General features: G+C 42.6%; 1 protein-coding gene across 9 annotated transcripts in view; it reads right to left on the bottom strand.

Moving 5' to 3' along the window:
- The window catches only part of LOC113030115 (glutamate receptor 1-like), a 106,134-nt gene extending 82,309 nt beyond the window's left edge, over positions 1-23,825 (bottom strand). For 6 of the 9 annotated variants that reach the window (XR_003273552.1, XM_026181258.1, XM_026181257.1 and 3 more), the window contains exons 1-2: positions 23,527-23,825; positions 14,657-14,791 (exon numbers count right to left, since the gene is read on the bottom strand). Coding sequence is in view for 8 of the 9 variants with exons in the window: in XM_026181258.1 (XP_026037043.1) it covers positions 14,657-14,791; positions 23,527-23,620 (229 nt within the window). In the remaining variant the exon portion in view is untranslated. Of the gene's footprint in view, positions 1-14,656; positions 14,792-19,052; positions 19,125-23,526 lie in introns of those variants that run through there. The other 3 variants (XM_026181255.1, XM_026181256.1, XM_026181262.1) reach the window with 2 other exon arrangements.
- Positions 23,826-24,215: the final 390 nt, after the last annotated feature.

Below are 24,215 nucleotides of genomic sequence, written 5' to 3'. Positions count from 1 at the left end.
TGTAGCATTTCAAACTAACAAATTATTTCATTATAGTAATGGATGCTAATTTGTGTTCTCTGCACTGTGAAGATCATATGTGATGCTGCCAACATTATCACAAATGTGGAAGCCAAGTGGCCAGGCTCTGTCCATGACTCACAAATATTCCGTGAATGTACACTGAGCACAAAATTTGGACATGGTGAGTTGAGAATACTTTAAAATATATAAAGACCAATTGCTTCAGGGACATTTGAACTGAAGTGTATCCTTCTGTCTTAGGAGAGTTCACTGGCTACTTGCTTGGTGATAGGGGGTATCCATGTTTACCCTATTTGCTTACCCCTTACCCTGACCCTGAACCGGGCCCACAGCAGCGATATAATCTGGCTAATTGCAGGACAAGAGCCAGAGTTGAAATGACTATCGGAATGCTTAAGGCCCGGTTCCAGTGCCTGCAAAGACTCAGGGTCACCCCAGAAAGGGCATGTGACATTATTGTGGCATGTGTGATTCTTCACAACATTGCCACAATTAGAGGAGAACACTGTCCTTCTGAACCAAACATCAGCAGTGATCCAAACCATGAACATCCTGACCCTCCCACGGACATACAAGATGGAAGCGCAGTCAGAGACACCATATGTCACAATCATTTCCTTTGACCCATCACCTCAACATGTTGAAAGAAGAATAAACAGATTTTTTGTTCAACTGGCTTTATTGGTCGCCTGTGTTTCCTGTACACAAAGTATTAAAGGATGTAAACCTCATAAAGTGTCTCTGTTGCTTCCTCCTCTGTAACAGCTGTCAATGTTTCTTCATTATTTTCCTGTAGTAAAGAAATAAACAACATTGCTGTTCTACTGTACACTCATATAATCTGTGGAGTATTACTCACAACTGCATGTTGGTCTGGCTCAACAGGAGGCTGCACCAGATGCAGTACACCATCACCATCAACTGATAGAATATGAGGTTTATACAGGTCACTTATAACTTACAAGGGACCAAATGGCAATTAACAAACATACCAATCACCTTACACTTCATTGTCATTATGCTCTCAAAGACAACCAAGGCTGAGGGAAGGCAAAATCAGTAGGAAAATAACTTCACTACAAAATAATCCATTATGGTAAAGAGTTTATCAAATGAATGAGTCGCACTGCAAAGGTGACTGTGAAGAAAGGATGTATGCACATCATGTATTATTTTGAATTTACCCCCTATGTAGGCACTTGTGTCTTGCGGGGTTATTGACTCAGAGGATGTCCCCGCAGAGATGCCTTCAGCCACAGGGCGCCCACTGTTTTGGCTGAGGGCCAACTGCTCAGCCTCTGTGAGTGGTGGTGGTGGAGGACCCCCACCTGTTTTTCAGGCCTCCGCTTTTTTTCTGTTGGCTATAACGGGCCACATTTGAGCATACAGAGTAAGCAAATATGTACTTGTAATGTGCTCAGATAATTTCAATAAGTGCTTACAGACAGAAAATTAATGTAGCCTCTAACTGCAGTTGATTTACATGGGACAAACAGACCAAGCACTATGGCTCATAATACAATTACACCTTACCTGTTTGGACTATATTTTTATATTTCATTTTTACTTGCTGCCGGGCACGTTTGGGGCCTGTTGGGTTGCACCTGCGCTCACATCACATTGCAAAATAAAATGTATATAATAACAAATAAAATAACATATGATAAAATAACGTGTTAAATGGGTGGAAATCCCTCGATCAATGTTTATATTAACACTCACGCATTGACTCTGTCGGCTATGTTTTGCCATGCATGCTCTCTTTCTTTTGCAGCTGAGCCTGTGTTACTTTTTTCCGCGGAATTTGCATGTTATCGGCATATGCTGCCATCAGAATTTCGGCCTCAAGCGCTGTAAAATACATTGACCGCGCCTTCTTTCCCTCCGTCTCCATGGTGACTCGCTTAATCTGTGCTCCGCTTATCAGGGCTTTATGTATCCTCGTCCGCGTGCTTCACTTGGGGTTAAAGCAACTCCGCGTTGATTGAACTAATTGTTATCAGCCTTTCTGAAACCGAATATTCCGAGTTGGACAGTTCGGGATTACTCAACCCTGAGTATCATTTTTAACTCTGAGTTTTCTAAACCGGCTTCCTGAAATAGGGCCCAGGTCACTCACTCCAGTTAGCTGTGGTGGAACCTACTCCATTTTATTTTATTTGCGCAGTGCCAAATCACTACAACAGTCACCTCAAGGTGCTTAATATTGTGAGATTAAGACCCTACAATAATGCCTAGTACAGTCAGTAGTACAGTCAGCTACAGCCACCTGTGTCATCATCCACCTGTCAATCCAAATAGCCAAGTTTAAGCCTTAAAAAACTCAAGTTGATGACTCATAACAAATTCGTAACCTGTAGAGTTGATATAAAGGGAGGCAATAGCTGTGATCATCTTACATCTGGATATTTTCACTACTGAGTCTATGAGGACTGATTCACCTTCAAGTGGAGTTACAGGAAATACAGTTTATGGCAGTTACTCAGTGTTCTTCTGAGATACTTGGTATTCATGTGAATACCTTTGATATATGCCACCCGCTGAAACACTGCATGGCAGTGCACCACCTGATGGCAGCAGTCTCTGGCACCACATACACTACTAACCTGATCTGGAAGGGATCACTAACAAACAGCCCAAGGCAAGAATCAGATGAAGGTGAGCGTGAACTATAGAGGCTTTATCAAACAAGCAAAAAGCATCCACAAACAATGGCCCATACCAAGATCACATGATTCTCTCCAGATTAAATGTCTCAAATGTCCCCAACAGGATGAATGAGCAAAAGAAATCAATAGATCAAACTTCAAAATTAAGACCTTGGTTATAATAAACTGGAATTAACCTGAAAATGAAGGTGTGCCCTGATTCTGCTCGGTGCTGCAGGTTATTTTTCTAAACCAGACGTGAACAGAGTCTGAATAATGGAGCTGCAGCACCTGAGCTGATCCCCACTGCCCCCTGGATACTACCGAAAAACCCTTCCTCTATCTATCTGTCTCTCTCTCTTTCTCCTTCCATCCATCTCTTTGTCTCCCTCTTGTTTGCCCTTTTCATTATCTGTCCCCGTCTTATCCTGTGAAGCCACTTGTCTTCATTTCTCTCGCCCTCTCTTACTGCATTTCTGTCTTGTTTAGCTTCCCTTTCTGTCCTCTGCTTTATTCCACCCATCGCTCTACCCTTTTCTCTTCCACAAAGACTCAAAGCTTTGAGATCTGGTTGAGATTTTTCTCACCAAATGTTTCCACTCTTTGTGTCACGTATTGGCATGCTTGCTAGTGAACTATTGTGACTGGCTGTGGTGAGATTATCCCTTTATGTCTAAATTTGGCTGTAAGGTAAAAGTTAAAAGGCATCTTTTCATGCTGTTATAAAGACATGAATTCAACCTCATTACAACCATGAGCGCACATTTACCCACTGAGCAATTTTCTGTTGGTTAGAGGTCTAACAGATGACTTCATGATACATCTCAATGAAAGTTCAAATTAGGTTACATTTGATCCAGAACTGTTAGTTTTGCCCGTTTATTTCATTGTGTATTTGTAGAACTGGACTATTGTAATTCTCTCTACTTGGGTCTTCAATCTTCTCTTCTGCAGCGTCTGCAGCTGGTCCAGAATGTCGCAGCACGTCTCTTGACCGGCACTAGAAAGTTTGACTCTATCACCCCTGTTCTGAAAAATTTACACTGGCTTCCTATCAAATATCGAATTGATTTTAAAATTCTATTGTTTACTTATAAAATTTTAAACAATATGGCACCTGACTACTTAGCTGATCTCCTCTGTCTGTACAGCCCTCAGAGAGCACTAAGATCATCGGGCCAACTGCTCTTGGTGCAACCTAGGTCTCGGCTGAAGACCAGAGGAGGCCGTGCCTTTGCCGTTGCTGCACCCAGGCTATGGAATACTCTCCCTCTTCATATTCGCGCGTCAGATTCCATTCAGTCTTTTAAATCACGTTTAAAAACGTATTTGTTTGATCTGGCATTTAAGGCGAATTAGGGTAATTTACATCTGGCTCTGTATTTAGATTATGTAATTATCTTATATTTTATATATTTGTAATTTATATTTTATTGTGATTTTATTTGTACTGCAATTTTACTGGAAAGCACTTTGGTGTACTTTGGTCTTAAAAATGTGCTATATAAATAAATTTTGATTGATTGATTGATTGAACTAGAACCTGAAATTTGATTTTATGAGTTTGTTTCATGTGTTTCAAATGTAAAAACATATTTATGTCATATATAATTTCCCCCAGGGTTTAATGCCTTGAGCCACATAACCACCAATCAAAGGTTGGTGGTCCAATCCCTGGTTGCTCCAGTCTGCATACCAAAGTACCCTTGAATGTTACATAGAAAGTGTAGAAAAAAGTGCTTGTATAAATGGGTGAATAAAGCAGACCTTCCCAAAGTGTGGGGCCCGCCACCTCGGGGGGCAGGGGGCGCAGAGCCATTGCAGGGGGGGCGCAGGGGGTATGAAAAGGAAAAAAAAAAAAACAACAACACTTGGACACTGCCAGCACGGGGCTCCCACACAGACGCAAAGCAGGGGATGAAGCATCGCTGAATATGTTTCCAAACCAACTTCATTCTAAGACAAAGACTAGAAAATATGATGAAGCAAATCTGCCCTTTGGTTTACACCTGCACAGGTGCTGAGGGAGGTCTCCCTGCAGGATCAGTTTCCCCGTCTTCGGGAGCAGCGCTGGGCTGTTTAGATCACGGACAAACAGGATCCCACATCCTTGATTTTTAGTTCACAAACACTTGTTGTAATGACTAACTGCTCCTGACATGTTGGAGATGTTTGCTCTTTATACAGTAAAGTTGCAGCTGGATACAAATAACATCAGGCTGATCCTGCCACGATTTGTTCCCCCTGTCTAAATCACGGACAAACAGGATCCCTCAGCTGTTTATGTTTTTACACCCATTTTGCACAGAGAGGCATTTTTTGAAAAATGTATTGACAGCAATGTTGAATATTATTACACAGGAAAAAACAACTACAGTAAAATAATCACAGCGTGACGCCTCTGCCTTTGTAAATGGAGGGACAGTAACTGCGTGTAAACCTGCAGACAGTCAGATTAACAGTATTTTGTCTCTATCTCCATTCTGCAATTCCTCTCATGTAAGCAATAACGTGCACACAGCTGACATGAAATAAAGCACATACCTTTAATGTTTCATGACGAACTCTCGTCCACAGGTAAACACAAAAAAGGAATTTTAAAAAATCTGTTTCCGGTGATTCGAAACGCCGTTTATGTGCGGACGAAACAGCTGCATTTTCAAAAATACCCGTGTAGGTGCGGACGCAGCGTAAAAGAGTTTATTTTAACTACCTGTAATTTATTGCAGTTTACTTGCATTTGCTTAATTGTTTTCTAAATGTTTGAGGTGTGAAATAAACCGCAACGGAGTTTGAAAACAAAATATGGGCGTGTGTGGTTGGAGGGTGTGTTTGTGCGTGCGCGCGGGGGGTTGGGTGGGGGCGCAAACATTTTTTTGTAAAACAGGCGGCCTAGCAAAAAAAGTTTGGGAACCACTGTTATAAAGAATGCTTTGTGTTCTCAAGCAAAGCATATAAGAACTTTAAAAACCTTTAAAAATTGGTCTATTTACCATTTGTGTAGTGATGGGAATCGAGAACCGGATCAGAACTGCTCAGTTCTAATCAAACCCATTCCTACATCTGTGCGTCACAGTTGTGCGGCTCCGACATGCTGGGATGACACGGTGGTGACTCTGTCGTCTCATACGCTCTGAAGTCTCTTCTCTTTGTAACCAAACCAAATCTCAACTTTGATTGGACGTCTTAGAAAATAGTCTTTTTAAAGTCTTTTCAATCAGTTGTTGATTATACAGGAACAGCCACAACGTTACCCAGCAATCATCATCACTGTTATTTTTACACAGCCAGAGAAATGTCAGCTTTTAACTGATTTAATTTAAGGCTGTAACAATTGGTCCATTAATCATGTGAGAGCAAAACCAGTAGGCCACAAATCAGTGGGTGATGTCACAGCATCCTTTTGTGTGAAATCTTTGGGCTGCACTCACACAGACCTGCAGGGAGTGATTTCACCGTCAACTGGGGCTGAGCAATTCATCCGATTTTTTTTTATTTAATTACAAATTTGGTTTCCAGCTGTTACTAACACAATGCAACCTAGATAAAGAGTTTTGCATTAATAGTCAATCCAAAGCTCTCGTTTTGTCCTGTGATATAAATCAAGCGCATCACCTTTTTCCTTCCACTGATCTCGCTCACTGTTTAGTCCAGCTTGAGTCGAGACGATGGAGAGGGAACATTTGGTCAAAAACATCAACCAACAAAGATTTCCATCTGTGAACCTGTGGAAGAATCATTAATGGGTGGCTGCAGCTGCCCTCATCTCCAGATTGCCGCAAGTCTCTCACCTGATCCGCCTTCACTGACATGTGACAGAGGTGTGAGCTGATTGTGGCTTCATCCCTCCATCGCTCTCCCTGTGGCTTCTGTCCACTGCCACCTGGGCCTCCCACTCCCTCAAATGAACCCACAAAGATCCCACAGTGGAACCAGACGATGGTAGGGAGCCAGGGCTGGCGCTAACTCTGAGAACCCCGTGCAACCCACAAGCTCCAACTCTTTCAGGAAATCCTCACTTGTTAGCGCTCATGTTAAATAATGAAGCTCATATTCATGGTTATGATTTCTGCAGTCCTGCTGTCAGTGTCTGTTCACTTGCCGTTTGGCCAGCTCAGGACTGAAGCTGATAAAATGTCCTCTCCACAGCTGAACCTGAATTTGAAATCATAATTGCACATGAGAAACTGTCCTCTGTGCTTTTTGTACCAGCCTCGGTCTCCCCGTTTTCCTCTGTTCCTGCTCAGTCTCTCGCTTCTTTTCTCTCTTACTGTTAACCCCTCCCCTCCCGCTTTCTCCCCGGTCTGTTGTTGTGTGAAATGTAAAACAGACTGAGCTCGGCCTCCTGCGAGACAGACTCTAGAGTCGGCGCCGAGCAGCATGGCTGCGTCTTTCCAGCGCGCTCTGAGGCAGAAAAACAAACATCTCTCTGAGCGCTGAGACTCCGACACAAGCTGCTCACTCTCACTTTTATCAAGATTTAGTCTCGTGATGACGGCTCGAGTGACTGACAGCCGCTTCACTCGACAGCGTGGCCTGAGCTCAGGAAAGAAAAATAAATCTCGCACGTAGAAAAAACTAAAATGAAAACTCGACTGCACGAAGGTGGAACGGACAGCTGGCTTACCTCAGGATAAAAACAGCCGCCTGGTTCTGTTGACAGTATCTCCTGAGCTCACTAAACACAAGTTACATCTAATTTTTAAAGCACAGATGATTATATCACTTTCAGAACAGAAATGTTAACTCACGTTTTCACTCAACTCAGGTTTTTCTCTGAATATGCAAATACCTGCAGCATCATCAGATTATCTGTGTGTGATACCTCTGGGTCTGACTTTTGTTAAATCAGCGTCCTCCTAATGAAGCTGATTAGCTCATTAGTTAGCATTAACAAACACATCTGCCGGTACACATTCTCTCACCTGCTTCATGACCTTCTCCAGGTTCACTCCTGCTCTTTTGTTCTCTCATGATTTTCATGGCCTTCAGACTTTATTATGAATAAATGATATGAATCTATTAGTTTTTCCTGTCTGATGTCACCCAGGCTGCCAGAACATCCAAAAAACACAACCAACCTGCAACTGCTTACAGTCTTAATACAACGTTCTACACAAATGATAACCTATAATCCACAATCTGCTATTGACGTGAGAAGTGTAGAAAGCCTATTTTTCAAATGTTGTTTTTTTAGCATTTCTTTCGAGGAGATGATGCCCAAACCACAGTCTGCTCATATTCCAAGAGTGCAGCTCTGCAGTCAGAGTCTGGGCTGAAAACAATCAGAGCGCTGATAAAACAACAAAGCGGCTGAACCTGAGCATCAGCTGGCAATGGAATAAATCTGGCTACAACAGGTAACTTCCTCAGTCCTCAGACACTTAATAAAGTGCAGTTATCAGCTATTCTGGGTGCAGTTATACAAAAAAAAATTATATGTGAAAAGATATTTTAAGGCAATGAGTTAATATTACAGAAACAGAGTCAGAGCCTGAAGTGGTCGTATTCTGCTCAGATCCAGCTGCATATCTTTATTCTGGGACTCTATTAGAGAAGTTTTGCATGATTCAGAATCCAAAATAATCCTCATTTATACAACAGTTAGCTTTGGTGCAATCCCTCAGGCTATGCCACATCTGAAACAAGCCCCTCCCACTTTAAGCCAACTCTCTTCTAATTGGCTGCCCCTCAGAAAGTTTGAACAGCAGGTGGTTGAGGTTTCAGTGCCTGCGGTGACAATGTTACTGGTGTCATACACATCCAAGAGTAGGGAAGAGCTAAACAAATCAAAGTGTTTAAAGGAGTCTGAGATTACTTGTATTTATTCTGACCTCATTATCTGAAAGTAACTGAGGCCATCATTAATAAGAACCTCCGCCACTGGAGCACGAGAGCCAACAGGAAGTAAGGAAAAGCAGAAACCGGCCATTTTAAGAGCAACAGACAGGAGTCAGTGACTGCAGCCTGATTTTCCCACAGGACACAGAAACAGCAGCTCCGGAGCCAGTCTCTCAACAAGAAAACACCCATTGACCGGTGTTTCCATGGCAGCAATGGGCGACACCGACTGAGCGGAGTTTCCATGGTAACAATCGGTGACACCCACTAACCAGCATTTCCATAGAAACACTCAGAGGCACCTGCTGACCAGCAGAAAAGAGGAAACCAGGAGTTGCACTTTGTGGTTTCCTGTTTGCTCAGAGGAGCAAGCAGAGGACGCGTTTTTAGGAGAGCATCAGACACTGAGGCTGCTTTGTTTCACCCAAAGAAACTGGCCTGTCGGAACAGGTGGTAGCGCTGCGAGGATAAGACCCACAGAGGTCTGCTCTGCACTGAGCTGCCTTCACACAACTGTGAAACCTTCCTCTAACTGTTGGACTTTTTCTGGAAGCCACTTTGACCCTCAGTTTCAGACAGAGACGTCCTGAGATGGAGGACATGTGAATCCTTTGTGACGCCTTTTTTTCTATAAGAATTAAAATTGGAAATATGATGATAAACAAAACACTAGAGGTAATCAGAGGGCTAAAAGCACAGGACCCTCACTGTCCTTCCTCCAGGTCCAGAGGATGGCTTCCGCCCAGCTTTTGCCAACAAAGGCCTCCCTCAGGGCTGTCTCAGACGAGGCGATGTGATCTCTGGTTCCATCTTTCCTTGCAATCATAGCTTCTAACCATTCTCCTTGGCAGACTCTACGAGGGGGGGGGACTTGCAAACAGTAGTATGCACCTACAAAATGGATGGACTGATGGATGCATGGACAGCTATCCTTTTGGCCACTTTTGGTTTCACTGATTTTCTCTCATTAATTTTCATTTTAAAGAGATCCAGAGACTCGATGGACTCACCTTCAGGTGGAATAAGCCAAACCTAAAACACCAGCACAGACAAACTCACTATAACTGACTGAAAACATTTCTCACTCAGCTACAAACAACCAATAGGCTAACACTGCTTAGAGGCCTATGATACACTGGTTGTTTTAATTAGGTAATTGATAGGAAAACTAAGCATCTTAGTGAGGTGCTGAGTCACCAGAGCAGCGTTAGTGCTCCTCAGCATTGTTTCTCCAAGTCTTTGGTACCAAACTGGAGATAAAGATATTTATTTTGTACGTAAATGATAGTAATAGAGAACACGTTGGTTCAAAATCCTCACCCCTCTCAAGTGTCTAGAAACGTTCCTATGGACGGACGCTTTGTCTTCCTGAAACACTCAGATCAACAAATGCATCCAAGCCAGCAGGCTGTGCGTTTAAGGGTTAATAAAGATGAAAAACTGGGTGAAAAGAGATTGTGAATATCAAACTTTGAGATCCTGACTGAGCCCCGTCCAAATCAAAGCTAACGATTCTGTCAGATGAGAGAGGACGACCGGCTCTGTGCGGCTCTACGCATGTATAAAGTATGACTCAGCAGAAACACAGGCACTTGTTGCTTATTAACTACATGGCGCTGGTTCTAAAGACTTCACAATCGAACTGGAAGCATGTTTTTGGGATTATCTGCTCTGCTAGGCTGTAAAACATGATCAGTGAGGACGTTATTAAGAAATATCTGCCCTCATAACAACACTAACCTGTGTAATGTGCAGTCCAATTGTCTTTCACTCCAGATTTAGTTTTAATGCTGCAGAGCACAGCTGCACCACTGAGAGCTGATTTTATATTCCACTTTTATTAGCATTAGCATTTTTTTGTTTAGTATTCTGAGACTGGAGCTGCTAAAACTGCCGGTTTCAAGATAGAATATGAATAAATAAACTGATGTTAATACTTGAGCTTCTCAGAGATGACGATGAAGCATTTCTTATTCGAGTGTTGGTACCAACGTCATGTTTACTTCCTTATGTTAAGGTTCATCTGAGCCTTTTTTGCAGTTTGTGTCACTTTTATTTCTTATTTTAAAGTTTTCTGTCACTGATTTGAAATATTGGCACCAACACTGCTTGTCAAAATGCAACAAGCTCCTCCAACATTTTCTTTGTTGCCACAGTAATAAATAACATTTATTACATTTTACTCCTCAGCAACACCAGCAACACTCATTCCATCTATTTCAGAAGATCAGAGCCTCGTATTAAACATGTTTAAGCCGCGGTGACACCAACGGGTCATGTGATAAGTTGGGAGTGAGGACAGGTTGGATCCACAAAGCATCTCAAGATAGCAACGTTAGAGACTTTCTGCATTATGGAGGAGAATCTCACTGTGACACATTGGTCCGCTCCGCCGGCCGTGGGAAATGTCAGGTCCAGGTAAAGCACCAATCATCAAAGTGAATGTGCACCGTGATCAGTCCCTGTAGACTGCCTGATAAAATCTCTTTACAGCAGAAATAAACATGTTTATGTCTTACTTCGAAAAATGTTCCAACTCTCAGCCGCTTCATTACATCTGTGTATAAAGGGATGGGTACTTTTACACTCCATTTGAGCACTTAAAGCACTTTCTTACGACAAGCCTCCTTCACTTATTCACAGACGATCATACAACCATGTTTTTGCCTAAGTTCACACATTCACACTGCGACATCAGGCTCTGTGGACAACTTTTCAGGATAAACTTCCACGCAGGCTAAAGGCGCCGGGGAACCTTCCAACGCTACCTCCTGAACCTTAGCCTCCTGGTGGGTGAATTCTTTAATAACTCAAATACTTGGATAATGATGAATTTTAAAGTTTGCATTACTAGGGGCGTGGCCTCTTAGACTGATGGATGGATTGCAACACAGACGACTGCAGTTGCTAGCTGTCTACTAATTGGAGTCACTGAATTGGATCTCTGGATCATGTTTGTGTTGTTGATGCCTTTTGCAGTTTTTCTAATGCAGTTATCTGACAAATGGTGGAGCTTTCTGTGCAGCTGGTTGTACTAACTCATCGTTGAAGAAATTGTGGTCGGTAGTCTTTTACCTATTGCTGATTAGCATGTGTAATTTAGCTAATTTAGCAACAACTCAAATTTCAGACATAAAGTCTTGAGGATACTTTTCATGTCTGTGACCCTGCTGAGGTTTGCTGGGGTCTAACTTATACCACCACATGGCGAACAAGGATCCGTGTAGACTGCCTATTTTCTTGACTGCGCAGACTCATCTGCAGATACTTTAATTAGAAAACATCAGCTACAAATAAACCTCAGACAGCGGACTTCAAAGAAGTATGACAAGAATAAGAATTCATCCCTTTGGTCGAGACTGAGGCTTAAAAGTTTGTTTATCCAATTGTAAATTAATCATACTGTTGTCATAAAAACAAGATTTTTAAAATGTTTAAATGACTCCCCAAATATACCTGAGCAACTCATCGGTTTAAAGCATACAATAAATACGTTTATGTCCATGTTAAATAAGAATCATAGCTACTAGTCACATTTTTCTAAATAAATGACCACAAATTGTTGTATTTGTGTTTTTCTATTATTTACTGCGTTGGCCCAAAAACTTACTGGACCAAGTGTTTTGAGTAGCATCACCTTTCTGACGAGTACCAACATTATCACTTTTTTTTCAGGACAACTAAACTCTGTTTTTAATGCTAAATACTGAAGGATAAAGTGTTGCTAGGTTGATTTCTTAATTTAAAGAGTTGAGTTCCAGAGTGATGTATGTGAAATACTCAGTTTAAATAAGTTGTAATGACCTCTGTTGTCTAATGATGTTAAGTGATGACATGTGCTGTGGTCTGTACTCAGTGTGATTAAGCACTCGTACTGTAGCTCTTTAAACAGCTCATGTCACACATGAAGCCTCGTGTCTGAGGTTGAACTGATTCATTGCAGCAGCAGCTGAACATTCAGGTGGTAAATTCAGTGTTTTGGGGCAGAATGAAACAGGTCAGCACATTATTGTCTAAACCTGCTGCACTGTACAGAACGCTCCCCGGAGCCAGAGTCCATTTAGTGGCGAGCTCCCCATGGTCTGCGTCCATTTACTGCCGCAACGTGCCCTTTTGAACCCAGGCTCCATGTACTTGTGTTTACCCTGTAAATCCCAGGTCTGCTGAATGAAGTCTGGATGACGGGAGAATGATGCACTGACCCATGACGGTGAGTGCAGCACAGAGAGCCAAATGATACACTAACAATGCACAAAAGCATCCGAGCAAAAGCGCACATTCAGTAGCTACAAAAACCATGTGTTATATCATCAAGACCCAAAAATAACCGGCAGGAAATTTGCTTTGCTGAATTTGACACTGAAATCTTAAACATGTATTTGCTGCAAAATCCTGTCTTTAAAAATCATTTCAAACCTTCCAAAATAAAAAGTCTGGAAATAGAACTATGGCACAATTTGCTGCCTTGTAACTGCGGTCAAAGCAAAGCAGCGGGGCAGTTAAACTGACCCGAAATCTGTTTTCAGCCCTTAAAATTCAAATTCTATTTGTCCTTTGGTGAAGTTAAGAGGGCAAATCACCAAACACCAAATTTTAACATCGCTAAAATATACAGTGATGATGTAGAAGTCTCAGAAACTCATATAAACTCTTGACTTTAAAGTGTTAAATAGATTTAGCATGTGACCAAAAAATTTTGAACGTGTGGGACTAAAAAAGGTTATTTGATCTTATCTTAAAAATGCTAAAGTTACTGTAAAAACTCTTTTATACTCCTGGACTTTTTCCATTATTTTCTAACTCATCATTGGCTCTCTGATCAAGATCTCCAGTAATGTTCTTCATGTATTTTTTGACACTTTCTCAGTTCAGTGAATGAAGCCGGAGCAGCATCAGCTGCAGAGGCTGTTTGTTTGGTTCCTGAAAGCGAGCCCTCGAATGCAGCGCACTCCACTGTCACAACAATCGCTCTATTACTTCATACATGTAGAACGTCTCCTGTCAGCCTGCAACTCCACACACCAACATTAAGAAGCGCTGAAACCTCGGAGAAGTTGAGACATTCTTCTCTCGGGATCTAATAATGCCGCAGCAGAAGCATCGGTGCTGCAGGACACCAGCGGCATGTCTGACGTCGTGGGAGGAATGTGATTCAGATGTTTGGAGCACTTTGTGGTAAGAGACCGTGCGGAGTAAGCCGATGATGAAACAGCTGCAGTGTTATTCAAATATGAGCTCTGCCAGTTGTTTGGGCACGTGTAACCTGACAGATAAACTACATTTTTACATCCACATACAGCCGAAAATAAGTACATCAAAGTCAGGGGACTGGAGCACACAGGTCATAAGTTATGAAGGTACATTTTACATTTTCATATAAACAAGCTTTCTGATTGTTGCAAATGTCTCCGAGTTCTGCAGATGGTTCTTATTTTTCTTGTAATTGTTTCCTTGATGAGTTCACGCTGATCACCACAGGCTGAGCTGGATGATGCTTTAATGACGGCTTCACTCATAAATGTTGAGCAAACTCTGAGCGAAGCCACTCCTTTCTGTCTGCTGTTATGAAATAATAAAAGTACTCCACAGTGAGCGCTGATAATTTCATTACAGAGAAAGGAAACATCAGACTGTTTGTAGAGTTAATAAACCGTGTTGTTGCTACATTTCAGCAAAGCAGAGTGACCTCCAAATCCACCGGACCAGTGGCAGCCAGTTCCATCCCAAAACTGTTGAGCAAAACTCAACTTTGATCTGATCCAACTGCACCAGTGTGAGGTAAACATCCTCTATGCCCCGCTGCGTTTTGGAATCTGGGATATGAGTGCACAAAGAAAAGGAAAAAAAAAAGCACAGCCGGAGATGCTTTGTTTCAAAGATTTATGCACCAGGTCCTCCTGCTTGCATTCATTCATATCAATTCAGATATCTAAAAGATGAGCATGGCACCTGAACCGCTTTGTAAAATGAAATTAAATCAAGTAGAAACGCTCCATGGAAACTAACTGCTGAAGCACAGGTGCACAAAATGCTGTTTATACCAGAATTAAAAAGCTCAGTTAAAAATGTGGTAAAATACCCCAAACACCAACAAAGAGTCACCCTCTGGCCCGCCCCAGAGCGCCATTGGTCTATGAACTTACAGGCGTAGGTCATGGCGAAACTGCTGCTCGTGTCCACCATGTCCACCTGTGGCACCAGCTTGGGGATGTCCTGGTTTTGTGCCAGGGCGAAACGAAACACCTCGTACTCATGGGAGTCACCGGGGAAAAGGCCTCCTGTTGACAAACACACAGAGACACACAGAGGGTGTTCTTCAGTGTCCCAAAGCACAAAGGACAGGAAAGCCCCAGAGAGAGAAACGACCGCTCACCCACAAGCCCAAAAACACCGGTGTGCTTTACAGTAAGAGCTGACGCCGTTTGATTTAACATGAAATCAGATACAAGAGTGAAATCTTTATTGAGCTGTTCATAGTGATTGTGCTTTATAGGACCGCCCTGAAGAGCGCCCCCACTTTATGCTGTTCTTAGAGTATAAATGCAAACAGAGTTTATAAAAGCAGCTCTGTGTCACACTCAGTAAAACTTTAAATTAAACCTCAAAAAGTCAAAAGAAAAGGAAATCAAGGGTCAACGCATCGCCCTGCTTCCCTCTGCAGAAAAGCTAATGGTGTGTTCTGGATTATTGCAGGAAAAACGTCTCTCCGCAAAGCAAAAATTTTATAATAATGTCCATGACGTAACATTGTGCTAATTAGCTCGTGCTAGTTATTCATGTGGAGCTGTTTAGCACAATTAAAGCATGTTAGTCTTTCCCGTAAACGACGTTGATTAGCTGCGTATATACGAATGTGAATCGCATCATTGGGTGGAGCAGCCAGTTTCCGGTCACTTACTAACTTAAACTGCAAAACAGAATTGTTAACGTATTTGTTTTAGTTTCAATTCAGGTTAGATTTTCTGTGCGCAGAGACGTGCCAGCAGTGCGCGATTGCGCACGCGCGTAGCTTAGAGGGAACATTGCCTGCAAGTCATCTGCACCTTTAGCAGGGAGCTAATGAAGCTCATGAGTCTACTGTTAAGCTAGCTTCTCTTACTCATATAGAAATGCCTTAAAAAAAACCAATTGGAACTAAATGATGTAATTGTGGGGCTTCTCCTGTTTCGCCTTAAAGGACTGTTATTTAAAATATGTCTAACCACTTTTTTTCAGTGTGGAGCTTTAGTTACTCAACCATCTAAAGATTTTGTCTATAAAGTGGTCAATGTGGATGCCACTTCCTGCTGCTGATAGCCAGAAACAGCAGTCAGCAGCCGTGTCTCACTCCTGTCTGAACTTGGAACCTTTGTCCTGTTTAAGGCCAAAATTCCTCAGTTCCTATGAAGTGAAACATTTTCACGTGTTCAGCTCATATTAGTCTACTTAAGGCCGCTAATCAGGGTCAGGTTTCATTCTCTGTTGTCTGTAAATGAGGTTAAATGTGGCTCCTTGTCTTCATGCTGGGTGGAAATGAATAAACTCCCAGCTTCTCTCTCCTCCAACTTGCTGTTCTTAATTTGATGTCCATATAGTCGTGATAGAGCAGCCATGCTAACAATAGCAAAGAAGATTTCTTCCAATTTATTTCGCTTTCATGTCCCCAATAAAAGAAAAGTGGAGCTGAACTGTGTGTTTTCATACTTGCATGTAAGTGTATTCACACTCACTGCTCCTGAGCACCTCAAACTCCAACTTTACCCTAAAATAAGAAATGGGAGTAAAGTTAAGAAACTTTGAGATGCTTGATTGTGCTGCCTGTGAGCTGGCTGCTCACACAGAGTTTACCATTGTCACTAATAATGACGAGTGCCCGCTTTGCTGTAATTGCTGTTAAAAGCCTCTTTTCTCTGCTCTTACTGGAGCCATTTTACGGCACTCATACCCTCTCAGCATAATGGTTTCTAGGGTCACGTGGAAATTATCCAAACACTTAAACTCCGACTGACTGACCCTCTTCTGTTTTCTGTGCTGAAGGAGGAAGAGATGCTTTCATATGACTGCACAGCAGGGCGCTCCAACTTCCTCGATTCAAATGTTAATTTATGTTTTTCTTTCTTTTTGTGGTGAAGCTTTCACGACTCTTCTTCTCAGCAGGAAAGTAAAAATTGCTCTGTCCTCTCTGTCTCCACACAAACAGATCTTTGAATAAAGCAGTTTAATAAAAAGTTTCAGTTTCCAGCTTTTTTCGCAGTTATGGTTGATTTTCTGCTGCTGGGTGGTGACATTTAGGCACAAATTTTCTGCAGTTAAAGAAAAAGGAAGGAAACCATCTTTCTTCTGCATCGAGCTTCTCCTTCATCTTTATTTAGCCAGTCAGTGCAGAAATTAGCATCGCCATGGTTTCCTCAACAGAAACATATTGAGATTTTTACAGAGCTTCTTAGATCATCACATAAAAATAAATGTGGGGAAATAAAAGTTTATGATACGCACAAATTCAGTTCAGCATCTCCACAATTTGATGCCATTTTTATTATTGAGTAAGTGGGATTTCAGTCACCAGAGGGGGGCGATATGGAGCACAAAAAATTCATACTTTTCACACTCCTACTGTATATTAGTTTTTCCAACAAAGCACGGTGCGGGTCATCACTTTGTATTCACATTTGAAATTGTTGATCAGTTTGTTTCAGCCAAGGCCCCCTAAAATAGACATGAGCACTGATAAGTACACTGCAGAGACACCAACAGGACATTAATCCAGCTGCACGGTGTCTGTCTCACTGCAGGACGCCGGCCCCTTGTGGATTCTGGATCTGACAGTTCGGTCAGAGACGAGCACAGAAGCTCACTTTGTTCTTCCTCACACAGGAGCAGATAAGGCTCCGTCCAGTTCTGTTTTTAATGACCCATCACACTCCTGAGAATGTGCTGGTCGATATGGATGTGCCATCCTGGAGGAGATGAACCCGTGCCCAGATCCAGCCTGAATGAGCTGCAGGTACCGTCTCATTCCACCAGCAGTGACAAAGACATGAACGGAAAGAAAAAAAAAAAAAAAGCAGCCAGGAGGGATGAGCAGAGCGCAGCAGTCTGTGGTCAGCACCTGCAAGACCATTCCCTTTATTTGGGGTTTGTCCAGCGCACCTGCTGCCACTTTCATCTGTAAAGCAGGTGAAACGGATTCACAGTTTATGCTTCCCAACTGGACACACTGTCTCTGAAGTTTGACTGTGTTATTCATTTAACCCAGTCGAGCATTTTGGAGACTTTTTCTTTGTGTCCTACCCAGTTACTGTTTTTTTAAACTGGTAGTTATACAAGTCAGTATCATATTTAGTCATTATTACCTTAGGAGAACACGAAGATATTCAAACTTTACAATAACTTTTTAATACAAGACAGCTGTTATGATTCATCACCTTCCAACCGCCTCCATGTCTGTGTAACCAGGTCATAAATTACATAATGTTATAATTACACAAAATGTGTTCTAGACCCCAAACCCCTCCTATCATACCTGACTTTTAGGACCTTCAAGCCTGTAGTTATGTTCATTATCAGTTAGAGCCCCTTCTCCTTCTTTGGTGCAACCCTATAAATACGGGGTACCCCTTTGGCCCCTCCCCTTTTCCACAGTTCCCCTGTGGGAGAGGTTGGGGTCATTTCTTTCCCAACACTGTACAACACACATAATGTATATTTAGCCACCCTGATGTTTCTGATTGTGTTTTAGTTCAGTTATTGTCATCACTGTGCCCGTCTTTGGTAGATACTGTAAATGTGTAGTATGCGTGTGCCACATGTGTTATAGGCACAGTTAATGCTATCATGAATAGATCATTTTTGTTAGCTTGGAAGTTGTGGTGGGTTGAGCTAACCCTCTTCCTTACGGTTTACATTTGGTTGTAGGAGCTGGAGTGGGCAAGTTGGAGGTCTTTCTTTCTTTTACCTTTCAGTGTCAGACAACGCAGGAACACACCAGTTACAGCTGCTTGTCATATATTTTACATGACCTTCAAAAAAGCTGGTTTCTCATGTACGCAACAGGAAACATGAGGAGACATTTTCACTTGTATGAATGCTCCAGTGCAGCTAACCCAGCTCAGCCAAAGCAAAGTTTCTGCCCAATGAACACACTGCACATTTAAATGCATAAAAACAGTGAAAAGATAATCATAAATAGGGATAAAAGTAACAATATCACATAACAGGAGTCATGACACCACAGGAAATATTTAAATCCCACATCAAGCACATCAGCCAGGAGGAACGCAAACACAAAATGGGACATTTTTGCTGTTTACAGTTTCAAAATAAAAATCTCAGTACACACACACACACACACACACACACACACACACACACACACACACACACACACACACACACACACACACACATAAATATCATTTCTAGCCACACTACTAAGGCATCAGTTAATACACAAACAGTGCTTGAACTCAATGGAAGATTTCGTGAAGGGAAGAAAAGCTGTGAAAGAGTATTTAATAGGTCGCAAGTAAAGAGAAGCTCAGAGAATGTGACGGCACTTACCCCAGGCTCCTCTGTCAGAACTATGATATCCAGATGGACTACAAAATGAGCTCAATGAGTTTTGAGCAGTTTGTTGCAAAATTTTACTTCATTGTGAAGGTTGGAGTACTTCTTAAAGCGGGGTGGGCACCTCCAGGCCTCGAGGGCCAGTGTCCCTGCAGGTTTTAGATGTGTCCTTGAACCAACACAGCTGATTTAAATGGCTAAATTAGCTCCTGCAGTTCTCCAGAGGCCTGGTAACGAACTAATCATGTGATTCAGGTGTGTTGACCCAAGGTGAGATCTAAAACCTGCAGGACACCGGCCCTCGAGGCCTGGAGTCCGACACCCCTGTCTTAAAGGAACATACAACCTTTGCAGTTTCTCATTTTCCTTCCTGATCCAGTGGAACTCCAGCTCTCGTCTTTGTTTGGATTTCTATGACAGTGTCAGGGCTCTGTGTGCGGGCAGGCGGAGGTGAGGATCCAAATGCAGGACTCAGAGACTGAGTGCAACTCAAAAACCACAGCTTTATTGCTGGCAGAAAACAAAACAGAAACCTAACTGGGAAAACCCACAAACTGGACACACAGGCAAAATCTGATGGTACAACACGACACTGGCACAAAGAAACATGGGGCTTAAACACACTAAGGAGGTCATCAAGGAATTAGAGACAGCAGGGGAACACAGCCGGGAGGAATGAGACCTAACGAGACAGGGGGAGCGAAGCTAGAAACACTGACATCAGACATAACCCTTCAAAATAAAACAGGAAACAATTCACAAAGACAGACTAAACATGGACTTTACACAGAGGGAACACACGGGCAGAGAAGACGAAGCACAGAACTAAACCTAAACTAAACACGAGGGCATAAGAACAAAACTTAAGAACTAAACCCTAAACCAGAATAAACTGAAACGTAGACTTATAATAATAATCAAAGCAGGATAACTAAAGAATCAGACATAAATCATAATACAGAAGAATACCAGAAACATAAGAAACTGAAAATGCTGGGTCAACATGACAGACAGAAGTCAAATTCCCTCCATTCGTCACTTATCACTGAAGCATGTTCAGTCACATGACTTAACTGGACTTTTTTCAGTCAACTGGGGTCACAATATGTTTGCCCATGAATACAATAATAATAGAATAAATTAATTTCTTCATTTCTGCATCTGTGTACTCCATGTCTCCATCTTTAAACTTTATATAACTTGAAGTCTCCTTTGCAAAACCTGAATGAGGCACTATGCTCGGATAAAGGTTTTGTTAATGATAGAGTTTGTTGTGTATATTTGACCTAGAATAAAATCTGCAATCCCTAGACAGTTTGTGAAATTTTATTAGAATCATTTATGATTTATTCATCAGAGAAATGAGGGCTGGAAGCAATCCATCTGCTGTGACTGAAGCTATGAAGACGTGCAGGAGTGCCGAGGCGCTCTGGTTGGGCGTGCAGGGTCACGCTGCAGGAGGGATTTTATTCCAGTAAAATGAAGGTTAGTTCAACTTGATGCCAAATGAGCATCCCACCTGAGTGGAAGCCACAGCGGGAATCTGGACCAGCGGCCTGATGAATCACATTTAAACTTCATTTTGGCAGCGTAACACGCGCTACAGCCCACAGCTGCCTCATCCACACATCGCTGAGTGTGAGCCGACCAGTCGAGGCTCGACATGGGAATAGACGAGGAGGCAGAGGAGTCCCCACTTCATAAACTCCCGCTGAACGTCTGTTTACTGACATCAGGACTGAGGGCAGAAAACAATACTGAGCCCCTGCTTTACTTGAGCTCGCTGCATGAAAATGGTAGCATAGAAATGTAAGTTACATAACTAAAGTCCTGAGGACGCAGAATATTCACTCTTGTACGACTTTGTTATAACCGCATGTTGGTATTTTTTTCCTTTTTCTGGAGCTTTATGCATCACTAATATCAGATGTTAACAGTTTTAATCACTGGGCACTTTTGCAGGTTATATATTTTAATTTGATCAATAACTTGAATGAATCACTGATTAAAATAACTCTAGTAATTCCATTTGAAGCAGCTGCAGCCTTGCTAACAGGATAGCGCATTTAACCACCAAGCCTGAAGCTTCCTCCACACTCTGCATCACCTGAGTCCTTGGATCCAGTTGTGATATTATTTGAGAACATCAGGATGATCTCTCCCAGATTTTCTTGTTCAAGCTAAATATGTATCTGAGAAGCAGCAAGAGCCAGTGTCCAACTCTGTGCTCCCACAGCAAGAAATCCTGCAAAACCTCCTCAATCCAAATCTGAACCCAACGCATCTAATAAAAGTGGGGATTCTGATTAAAAGGCACTAACCCTAACCTCTACTTTTACTTAGTAAAGCTGGATTTTTACTCCCCCAGGGGATGAATAGGTATATACTAAAGTATGACCACTTTTACTTGCATTGCATTGCTTCCATCACTGAGCTTGCAGTTTAGCCCCTTATAAGAAATGAATCAGTGACCCCTGTTTAATCTTATTTGGTATGCATTATTTAAACATCTGAACGTCTGTAAGCTGCTTTGCATCCCATTTAATTAGTCTCAACTTTGCTGTCACTGACCTGGGGTCTGCTCTGTAGTGGTCCCGACTGAATTAGCGTTAGAGCTCTATATGTAGAGTCTCATAGTGCAAGATGTTGAGTAATGGCAGGGTTGACTCCATCTGTCCCTAAATGAAAGTGACTTTGAGCAAGAGAACCACACCATCTATGTGAGCCTACATGAGAGGCACAGAGTGTTTTACAACCAGCTAAATAATAACAGTTGAACCATTAGGACACAAATCATAAGCTCTTTTCTCAGTTTTTAATATTATATAATGATGGAAAAAAAGGTACATTTAAAAGGAGAATAAATCATCAATAACTCCATCTAGTGATATAACAGCAAAGCACAAGTATTTAGACTTGACAGTAAAACTGTAAAGTGACCCGAGCAGACTGCGGTTTAACACAGAGCTGAAGGAAATCACTAAAGCCTCAGGAAATACTTCAGATTAATGAAAAGATACAGTTAAATTTAGAAATATGATAAAAATATGATAAAGTCATTCCAAAGAAAGATTGCAGGCTCCTCTCTGACAGTCCCATCGGCCGGGATGTCTCAGAGGAAATTATAAGAACCATCAAACAGGCAAAGTCAGGATTATCATAACACACCATCGTACAATAAAAACACAGTTAATACGCTAATGTGTGGCATTAGAGCTGCAATCATTAAATGATCAGTCCTCTGAGAGAAAATGAATCCACCCGCTCCGCAAACGGACATCTTCACGCATCTCAGCAACAAGCAGACTAAACAGCTGATCAGGTTCAGAGGTGACTGGCTCATAAATTAATAGCTCAATATGGAAAATCCTGTTGTGTACATGTAGCCTCGGGGCTAGCTGAGGGGATTAGAGTCTGGGACTTACTACTGGGATGTCCTGATCATGTTTATTGACATGAGAAATGGTAGCCCTATATGGCTCTGTTCATGGAGTTAATTCTTCTAATCCCTATGGATTAATATAATAACCATACTTCTCTTTAAAAAACACTTTGCGTTCTTAAGTGATGTTAGCCATGCTGTGGCCTGTCTCTCTCTCCGGCTCCTGAATTCCAGCCCATGTCTTTATCGCTCTCTCCCTCTAAAGTTCTGATTCTCTTATTTCAATTGTAAATTTAAATTTAGGAATTTGTCCATAAAAACAGACAATGTTCTTTCATGATTCTGTCCATGGTGCTGAATATTACCGTCTGACTTTCTGACCCCATAAATGCTGATTCTGAAATGTGTATGGCAGAAACCATATGAATCATAAAGCACATTAAGCTACTGTGACTCTGTCCTTTGTCCTAAAATAAGCCTGTAATAAGCTCTGTCTGTGTCTCTGTGACCCCCCCAGTCATGGCAACGTTTTAACTATATTTAATTTAAGGCCATAAAAACAATCAGTCACACCCGCCGTGACTCTGGTGCTCATGCTGGTCCACTATTGTTCGTATGTAGTAGTTCTGTCCGTGGTGCTGAAGCCGGTATCCCCATTTTCCCTCAATGATTCTCATATTTAACGATTTTTGAGCCATGTTTGAATCAACTCAGTTGTTGGTTGTTGAGTCTGTGACTCTGTCCGCGGTGCTGATCTCCATAATCTTCCCGCCGCTGAGAATCACCGTGAACAACCTCCGCCTCGCGTCACAGTGGTAAAGATGCCCTGCGTTTTGCAGCGATATTAAAGTGCTGCAGACACAAAAAGCGCCTGTCCTCGCGTGGAAATATAAACCCTAACTTAGTGTAAGTAAGGGAGTCCCGATCACAGAAGCACATCGACACAAAGTCACAGCAGGAACGTTCGAGACAGTCTGGAGGAGCGCAAGCACTCGGGTCCAGGCGTCCACGCATGAATCATGATATGAATGATCTGAATATGTGGGGGTCGGGCTGGTCAGACCCGGGTTCTCGGGGCTCACTCACCTATGTTGATGTTAGTTGGGAAACTTGTGCCGCTGCAGAGCCCGAGCAGCAGCGGGAGCAGTGCTGAGGGCAGCGGGCAGCTCTGCGGCCGCATGGTTCCTCCTGCAGTCCCGGAGGAGCCGCCGTAATCCCATTCACAGCTGACCGGAGAGACGCTCCGCAGCCCGCGAGCACACTCACGTCCACCGGTAGCGCTCCTCTCTGTGTGTGTGTGTCTCCGAGTCCTTCCCTCTTTTCTAACATCCACACTCGGAGCGCAGAGCCGTGCTGCCGCTGAGACTGTACCTCTCTCACCCCCTCCACTCTCTCACCCTCTCTCTCTTTCTGCTGCGCACATCAGTCAAGTGTAGTTACACCAAAATCAGTGCGTGACATTACTGTGAAACACATTTGGCCACACGACAAAAAGAGTTCAGCAGGTCAGATTTCTGTTAGTGAAGGATCGCCCGCTTCTCCCGCTGGTCACTGAGATTCACACATGTGCTAACTGTTTACACCTTTCACCGTCACGGGATCTGGTCAGTTTACAGACTTCAGTCTTTTCCTTCTAAACCTTCCCATCCGGTGCGAGCAGGCTTCTGAGCTGCGCGGGGAAACCCGGTTGGATTTCAAGTCCCACGCCTTAACCACTCGGCCATCACTGAGGCAGCGCCTCTAACTGTCCTCCTAAATCAGTGGTTATGGGTTCG

This window comes from Astatotilapia calliptera, chromosome 10 (genome assembly GCF_900246225.1).
Source record: "Astatotilapia calliptera chromosome 10, fAstCal1.2, whole genome shotgun sequence".
Taxonomy (NCBI): Eukaryota; Metazoa; Chordata; class Actinopteri; order Cichliformes; family Cichlidae; genus Astatotilapia; species Astatotilapia calliptera.
Note: the sequence above shows the minus strand (reverse complement) of the source record. Positions and strands in the feature narration are given on the sequence as shown.